This window comes from Camelina sativa, chromosome 9, assembly GCF_030686135.1.
Source record: "Camelina sativa cultivar CO46 ecotype springtype chromosome 9, ASM3068613v1".
In the NCBI taxonomy this organism is placed as follows: Eukaryota; Viridiplantae; Streptophyta; class Magnoliopsida; order Brassicales; family Brassicaceae; genus Camelina; species Camelina sativa.
This window is the reverse complement of record NC_141888.1, coordinates 7,694,568-7,703,520: the sequence shown is the minus strand read 5'-3', so window position 1 is coordinate 7,703,520 and position 8,953 is coordinate 7,694,568. Positions and strand designations below refer to the sequence as shown.

General features: G+C 39.7%; 1 protein-coding gene across 1 annotated transcript; it reads left to right on the top strand.

The window, feature by feature from the left end:
* The first annotated feature begins 4,031 nt into the window (after positions 1 to 4,031).
* Positions 4,032 to 8,513, top strand: LOC104710680 (ABC transporter B family member 18-like). Its single transcript, XM_010427313.2, has 7 exons — positions 4,032 to 4,304; positions 4,382 to 4,436; positions 4,564 to 4,742; positions 4,834 to 5,291; positions 5,382 to 5,922; positions 6,028 to 6,900; positions 7,001 to 8,513. Exons 1-7 carry the CDS (start codon positions 4,101 to 4,103, stop codon positions 8,369 to 8,371), a joined length of 3,681 nt encoding a protein of 1,226 aa, XP_010425615.1. The 5' UTR covers positions 4,032 to 4,100; the 3' UTR covers positions 8,372 to 8,513.
* Positions 8,514 to 8,953: the final 440 nt, after the last annotated feature.

Genomic DNA, 8,953 nt, shown 5'->3' with positions numbered 1-8,953 from the left:
CGAAATTGCGTCTCATCAGTTTGTGTAATGTGGGGTATAAGGTTATCTCTAAGGTTTTGTGCCAACGGCTTAAGGTTTTCCTACCTGGTCTCATTTCAGAGACGTAAACGGCTTTTGTTCCGGGTCGTTTGATTTCGGATAATATTTTTGATTGCTCAAGAAATGTTTCATGGGCTGCGGACAAACCAATCGTGTAAAGGAAAATTTATGGCAATAAAGACGGATATGAGTAGGGCGTATGATAGAGTAGAGTGGGGCTTTCTTGAGGCAATGTTTCGGAAAATGGGTTTTTCGGAACGATGGATTTCCTGGATCATGTTCTGTGTCTCCTCGGTGGAGTATCGGGTTCTCCTCAATGGGCAACCAAATGGATTAATTGTTCCGGAGCGGGGCCTGCGACAGGGGGATCCCCTGTATCCTTATTTGTTCATATTATGCACAAAGGTTCTTATTGCAAATATCCGGAAGGCGGAGGCGGATAAGCGGAGTACGGGTATTAAGGTGGCAAATCAATGCCCGCCAATCATCCATTTGCTGTTTGCGGATGATAGCCTTTTCTTCTGTAAGGTTGACAAGGATCAATGCATGGAAATTTTGGAGATTTTACGGCAGTATGAAGGGGTCTCGGGTCAACAGATTAATCTGGCAAAGTCTTCGATACAATTTGGTCACACGGTTGATGCGGGAGTCCAGGCAGAAATACAGGGAGTACTAGGGATCACGAATCTGGGGGGAATGGGTACTTATTTGGGTATCCCTGAGAGTATGGGAGGGTCAAAGACTAAGGTTTTATCTTATGTCAGAGATCGTTTGCAAAGCAGTACGACGGGGTGGTCGGCGAGGCTACTTTCGAAAGGGGGGAAAGAGGTTATGGTCAAGTCGGTCGCAACGGCGGTCCCAACCTTTGTGATGTCTTGTTATCGCCTCCCAAAGACAATCACATCTAAACTGACCAGTGCCGTGGCAAATTTCTGGTGGAGTACAAATGGCCAATCCGGGGGTATGCACTGGATTGCATGGGAACGGTCTGTTGTAGCAAACAGTTAGGAGGTTTATGTTTTAAGAGCGTTGATGATTTTAATACAGCTCTGTTGGCTAAGCAATTGTTGAGACTATTAGAGTACCCGGACTCCCTATTTGCCCAGGTTTTTAAAAGTAGATATTATCGGAACTCAGATCCTTTGGATCCAATACGATCTTATTCACCCTCGTACGGGTGGAGGAGCATCATTTCTGCTCGCTCTCTGGTGAACAAAGGCCTTATTACACGGGTTGGCTCGGGGTCCTTCATTTCTTATGGAGCGATCCCTGGGTCCCAGCCCAATTCCCGAGACTAGCCTTAAGTAACGGTCCTTTTAATGACCCAAATCTCCGAATACCTCATTTGATTGATCGTCGTACAAGATCATGGCGGAAGGATCTGCTCACCCAGCATTTTGATACTTTGGATGTTGCACTGATTGAGGCTATCCGTCTTGGTAGTGATATCAAGGATGATTGTTTAGGGTGGCATTTTACCAAAACAGGGAAATACACAGTGAAATCTGGATATGAGACGGCACGTATGGATGTCCAGGGTCCTTTTCGGGCCTTGGGTTCTGGGCCAGAAATTACCCCCCTTCTTGCAAGGGTTTGGAAGGTGTCTTGTCCACCGAAATTACAGCATTTTCTGTGGCAAGTTCTATCGGGCTGCATATCGGTATCGACTAATTTACGCTGTCAAGGGGTGAATTGCGATGTTGTTTGCACACGGTGCGGGTTTGAGGCGGAGGATATCAATCATGCCATATTTTTGTGTCCGCCGGCTCGACAAGTCTGGGCATTGGTCAATGTTCCTGTGGGACCTCAGCATTTCCCGACGGAGTCGGTCTATACTAATCTAGATCATTTTCTGGATCCGAACGGCCCGGGTTCACACATCACGGTCTTTCCTTGGCTGATGTGGTATATTTGGAAAGCTCGAAATGCACGTGTTTTCGAGAATTTGGATGAACGCCTAGATGTGGTTGTCCGGGTGGCGGAGAGTGAGGCGGTTACTTGGCAGGAGGCTCAGGTGGATATTGAGGGCGACGAGGTCATCTCCATCCCTCCACGTCCGTCATCGGGACCTCATCTCGGTATATCACTCCCTTGGGATTTTACCGGCTATCGATGTTATGTGGATGGCTTCTGGAAGGAAACATATGTTTTTGCAGGTGCAGGATGGTGATGTATCTCGTCACAAAACACGCCCCCAGTGCTTGGTGTGACCAATTTCCAGTGAAGCTTATCCCCGCTACATGCTGAGGTTGAATCTTTCCTCTGGGCGATACGCTGCATGATTGGCCACGACTTTCGGGATGTGGTTTTCCTTACCGACTGCTCAGACTTGGTGAAGATGGTGTCTTCTCCTACTGATTGGCCAGCCTTTGCAACATACCTCGACGACATTCAGATAGACAGGGAGGAGTTTTCTTCCTTCTCTTTGCTTTATGTTCCACGACAATCTAATGTACGTGCGGACTCTTTAGCACGCCAGATACGTGTGTCCCCGCATCATGTTTTATTTGTAAACGATTTTCCCCTAAATTGGCTCGTTTGAGCTGATTTCTTTTGTTGACAAAAAAAAAAATGGAAACAACCATGAAACCTTGCTAATTATCGATTTTAGAATTTTAAGACACTGTTTGCCCAAAAAAGAATTTTAAAACAGTAATGAATATGATTATATGAGTATATGACCGTATAAACTCTTCCAGAAATAGTTATATTGTACATTAAATTCGATTTAGTAGGTTTGATATGCAAATTGAGAATAAAAATTAGAATTTTTTTTAATATATAATACTCATATAAGCACTATATAATACATGAACAATATATGTAAGAAGTAAGATCCATTATTGTAGTTGTAGTGGTCAGTATCCAATCTACATCGCTGTTATTTAATTATACATATAGGATGTTGTTTTATAAAGACAGCTAAAGTCAATGGTAAATTGATGACATATGTCATATGTGCGTAAGATATACATAAATTAGTTTTTTTTAATTAGACGACTACTGACTTAATAATGGTGTTTTACTATTCTAAACCTTTTCCATAAATAAAATAGTAGTATATTTTATTAGAGAGGTTCAGAAAGTCAAAAGAGATATTTTGGATTCATTTTTCTGCTTTAATATCAATGCTACAAAAAAAAACTAGATATTTTAGTTTTCTTTAAATAAGTTGTCATGTTGTTGGACACCGTCTTTACCAATTCAACCATAAAAATAATTGTAAAAACATCTCCGACTCATCTCTATATTTATTTTTATATATAGAGAGATATAAAGTAATATCTATTTTAGAGGAAAATTTGCTCTAACTACCTTTATTCTCACATCTATATTAGAGGTGATAATAAAAATGGATTAAAGTAAAATTCACCTCTAATATATAGTTTCTTTATTTTAAATATAAAACTAAGAAAAACTATTAAAAATGATCTAACTGGATATTTGGTTGGGCAAAGAACCATTCCCATTTAAATATCGAGGACTCACAGCTCGCTTAGTTGGTGTTTTGTCATTAATTTTGGTTTAATATCTTAATCCTTAATAAGATCATGTTCTTTGTATGAAACAAAAATATTTTTTAGAAAATTATTAATAGTCGATTATAAATGCTTTGATTTTTGTAAATTACAATTTTTTAAAACTTTAAATCAATAATTTTCAATTGTTTTTCTTAAAGTTTACAATAATAACTAACTAATAATGCGTAAACTTAAATGATTTTTTTTTTTTTTTGGAAACACCGAAGGATAGATTTATCGTTTTCTTATACTAGTACGTTTTGAAGACACCAATTAGAATAGTGAATTTGATGGTATAAATCACATGTCATAATAATTAAATGTTTCACATAATAAAAGACCAACGGTCTTTCTTTGTGTTCCTAAAATATATAAAAACAGTCATGAAGACGTGAACAAATAACAAAACACGACAAGAGAGCCTTCTGATCTTGTAGAAAAAGAGAGAAGACTGCAAGCTGTCGTTTCCCTAAGGTCAAGGAGTCGTTTTGGTCTTTTCTCTGAAACAGAAACAAAGAGGAGATCAGGTGGAGGAAGAAGATGAAGATAAAGAGTTGGGAAAGCATAAGATCGATATTTATTCACGCCGACGGTGTAGATTGTATATTGATGGCATTAGGCTTAATCGGAGCCATTGGTGATGGCTTCGTTACTCCTATGATATTTTTCGTCTGCAGCAAACTACTGAACGACTTTGGTGACTTCTCTGTCATTGATGTGACATTCATGCAAACCATCTCCAAGGTCTTTTCTCTCGCTCTTTCTCTTTCTTCAATTTCACTTAAGAGAAAGAGTACTAATGTATCTTCTGTTGGGAACAGAATGCTCTAGTTTTGCTTTATGTGGCTTGTGCATCTTTGGTGATATGTTTCCTTGGTAAGTATATATAGACAATGTTTCTTTCCGTTTTTAATCGAGTGAAGAAAGATGATGAATTTCAATGTAACTAATCATCGTTTAATTAATTTTGTCAAAATGGTTTTAATATGTATAAACAAAACAGAAGGATACTGCTGGACAAGAACAGGGGAGAGACAAGCGGCAAAACTGAGGGAGAAGTACTTAAAAGCGGTGTTAAGACAAGATGTGGGTTACTTTGATCTTCATGTCACAAGCACTTCTGATGTTATCACTAGTGTCTCTAGTGACAGCCTCGTCATTCAAGACTTCATCAGTGAGAAGGTCTTAACTCTTAACTTTCTATCTTTATCTATCATTTTTAAACCATGATTCCTGTTTTTTACCGGTTTTTGATGATTTTGATTTCAAGCAGTTACCAAACTTTTTGATGAATACATCTGCGTTTGTCGGAAGCTACATAGTGGGTTTCGTCTTATTGTGGAGACTTACAATAGTAGGCTTCCCATTTATCGTCCTTCTCTTGATCCCTGGACTAATGTATGGAGGAGCCCTCATAAACATCTCGAGGAGGATACGTGAAGAGTACAATGGAGCTGGTTCTATAGCTGAGCAGGCCATCTCGTCGGTTCGAACCGTCTACGCATTTGGTAGTGAAAAGAAGATGATAGCAAAGTTCTCAAATGCACTTCAAGGGTCGGTGAAGCTAGGGTTGAGACAAGGGCTAGCTAAAGGAATCACCATTGGGAGCAATGGTATTACTTATGCTATATGGGGGTTCATGACTTGGTACGGAAGTCGCCTGGTTATGAACTATGGTTCCAAAGGTGGTACTGTCTCCACGGTCACTGCTTGCGTCACGTTCGGCGGCATGTAAGTAACTATATTTAAATGCTTTTGGGTTTTGCTGACAAAACACAACCCATCTTGTAGTCATGATACTTGATATCTTACATTTTCCAGATCCCTAGGTCAAAGTTTGTTGAATCTCAAAACTTTCTCGGAGGCGTTTGTAGCGGGGGAACGAATGATCAAAGTGATAAAAAGAATTCCTGATATAGACTCAGACAACGTGGAAGGCCAGATTTTGGAGACAACTCGAGGAGAAATCGATTTCAACCACGTGAAGTTCACATACCCGTCTAGACCCCTAACCCCAATCTTTGAAGACTTTTGTCTAAGAATTCCATCAGGGAAAACTGTCGCTCTGGTAGGCGGAAGCGGATCGGGAAAGTCAACTATGATATCACTTTTGCAAAGGTTCTATGACCCGGTCGCTGGAGAGATTCTTCTTGATGGTGTGCCCATTCATAAGTTGCAAGTGAACTGGTTGAGATCACAAATGGGTCTAGTTAGCCAAGAGCCAGTGCTTTTCGCCACATCAATAACAGAAAACATATTATTCAGTAAAGAGGATGCATCCATCAACGAGGTAGTGGAAGCTGCCAAAGCTTCAAATGCTCATAGTTTCATATCTCAGTTCACCGATGGTTACAAAACTCAGGTTATATTCCTATTTTCTTATAAAAAAAAAAGAGAAAACCTACTATACTTTCAATTTTTTGTTTGACGTTATAAATGTATATTTTGGTCATTGTGTTTGGAAAAGGTTGGGGAAAGAGGAGTACAATTATCTGGAGGCCAGAAGCAGAGGATCGCAATTGCACGAGCAATAATTAAGTCACCGAAAATTCTTCTTCTAGACGAAGCAACAAGCGCATTGGACTCAGAATCCGAAAGGGTAGTCCAAGAAGCCTTAGATAATGCTTCTGTTGGCCGCACAACTATAATAATTGCCCACCGCCTCTCTACCATTCGTAATGCTGATATTATCTGTGTAGTAAAAAATGGCCGCATTACAGAAACTGGATCACATGACGAGCTCTTGGAGAAAGTAGATGGTCACTACACTTCTCTAATCCGCTTACAACAAAAGGAAAATAAAGAATCAGATCGTAACATCAATGTAAGTGTGAAAGAGGGCCAGGTAACGAGTTTGAGTAAAGACCTGAAGTACAGTCCAAAAGAATTTATTCGTAGCACGAGTTCAAGTATTGTTACAGATTTGATTCCTAAGGATAATAGGTCACGTGTGCCATCATTTAAGAGATTGATGGCAATGAATAGACCAGAGTGGAAACATGCATTATCTGGTTGCGTAGGTGCAGGCCTGTTTGGTGCTGTACAACCAATTTACGCATTTTCTACAGGATCAATGGTATCAGTATTTTTCCTAACGAGTCATGAGGAGATGAAGGAGAAAACAAGGATCTATGCGTTAGTATTTGTCGGACTAGCTTTGTTCACTTTCTTGACTAATATTAGTCAGCATTATAGTTTTGCATACATGGGCGAATACCTCACAAAACGTATCCGAGAACATATGCTAGGGAAGATACTAACTTTTGAAGTCAATTGGTTTGACGAAGATGAGAACTCGAGTGGTGCGGTTTGCTCTAGACTAGCAAACGATGCTAATGTGGTATTTTTTCTCCCTTACTAATTTGAAGTTAAATTTTTTACTCTTTTTATTATATAATTAATTATCTATTTCTTGATTTTGGAATGGTTTGTTATGACAGGTGAGATCACTAGTTGGTGATCGAATGTCACTGTTGGTACAAACTATATCATCAGTGAGTATCACTTGTATAATTGGTTTGGTCATCTCTTGGCGATTCGCCATAGTGATGATTTCAGTGCAGCCACTGATTGTTGTGTCCTTCTACACTAAACGTGTTCTGCTTAAGCGCATGTCGAAAAATGCCATCAACGCCCAAGATGAAAGCACTAAACTAGCTGCCGAGGCTGTCTCCAATATTCGAACCATCACAGCTTTCTCCTCACAGGAAAGAATTATTAAATTATTTAAAAGGGCACAAGAAGGTCCGCGGAGAGAAAGCGTCCGCCAATCGTGGTTAGCAGGGATTATGTTGGGGACTTCACAAAGCCTTATAACGGGTGTGTCAGCTTTGAATTTCTGGTATGGTGGTAGACTAGTTGCTGATGGGAAGATGGTGTCAAAAGCATTCTTAGAGTTGTTTTTGATTTTTTCGAGTACGGGTCGGATTATTGCCGAAGCTGGGACCATGACCAAAGATCTAGCCAAGGGATCAGATGCGGTTGTGTCAGTGTTTGCAGTATTAGATCGATGCACAACCATTGAGCCAGAGAGCCTAGATGGATACGTCCCCAAAAAAATAAAGGGACAAATAAGATTTCTCAACGTGGACTTCGCTTACCCAACACGACCTGATGTGATTATATTCAAGAACTTCTCTATTAAGATCGAAGAGGGGAAGTCAACAGCGATCGTAGGTCCAAGCGGGTCAGGTAAATCCACGATAATTAGCTTGATCGAGCGGTTCTATGACCCGTTAAAGGGTATTGTTAAAATCGATGATCGTGATATAAGATCATATCATCTGAGATCACTTCGTCAACATATAGCTTTGGTTAGCCAAGAGCCAACGTTGTTCGCTGGGACAATACGAGAGAACATCATGTACGGAGGAGCATCTAACAAGATAAACGAATCGGAGATTATCGAGGCGGCAAAGGCAGCCAACGCTCATGATTTTATCACATTGCTATCTGATGGCTATGACACGTACTGCGGGGATAGGGGAGTGCAATTGTCTGGTGGTCAAAAACAGAGAATTGCGATCGCTCGAGCTGTTCTAAAGAATCCATCTGTCTTGCTCCTTGATGAAGCTACGAGCGCTTTGGACAGCCAATCGGAACGTGTGGTACAAGACGCACTTGAGCGTTTGATGGTTGGGAGGACAAGTATTGTGATTGCACATAGGCTTAGCACAATTCAGAACTGCGACACGATCACTGTTTTAGAGAAAGGGGAAATTATCGAAAGTGGTACACACTCTTCTTTGTTGGCCAACGGTCCCGTGGGAGCTTATTTCTCATTGGTCAGTCTCCAAAGAACTCTATGTTGAAGGTGTATGTTAGGAGAAAAAGTTTGTTACGAGAGAGAAGAAGAAGGAAGAAGATCCTGCTCAAGTAAGGAAGAAGATCCTGTTGAAGGTGTTACCAAAAAACAGTTGTTCAAGAAAGCGTTAGGCGGTATCTAGGCGGTGATCCAGCGCCTAGCGCCTAGAACGTCTAATCAGAGCCTAGACAGATTTTAGCCAGTTTAGGTGTTTACAACATAAAACATTATATATATAAAATTATGTACAATTATATGTTAGAAAAATAAAAAATATATATAAATTATAAACAAATGTAAAAACAATACATTTATTTAAGTTATATTAACAACATATAAACATTTATAGTTACATATACATATATAAAACTTAATGATTTAAATATATATAGTTAAAAATCAAAATTTAATTTTAAACGGTTTAAGTGGCTATCTAGGCGTTTGCTGAGCGCCTAGCATCTAGACGGCGTCTAGGCGACTGCCTATAATGCTTTTTTGAACACTTAAAAGAAGGAAGAAGAAGAACTTCGTATTTTTCATTAACTCTTCTGAACATTTTACATTTACACTCATACTAAGTCTAATTTCC

Excerpts from the sequence above, each read along its gene's own strand:
- LOC104710680 (XM_010427313.2), top strand. The coding sequence starts at position 4,101 with ATGAAGATAAAGAGTTGGGAAAGCATAAGATCGATATTTATTCACGCC. Across the intron at positions 4,305-4,381 it reads TCATGCAAACCATCTCCAAG|AATGCTCTAGTTTTGCTTTA; the intron begins GTCTTTTCTCTC and ends TGTTGGGAACAG. Across the intron at positions 6,901-7,000 it reads TAGCAAACGATGCTAATGTG|GTGAGATCACTAGTTGGTGA; the intron begins GTATTTTTTCTC and ends TTGTTATGACAG.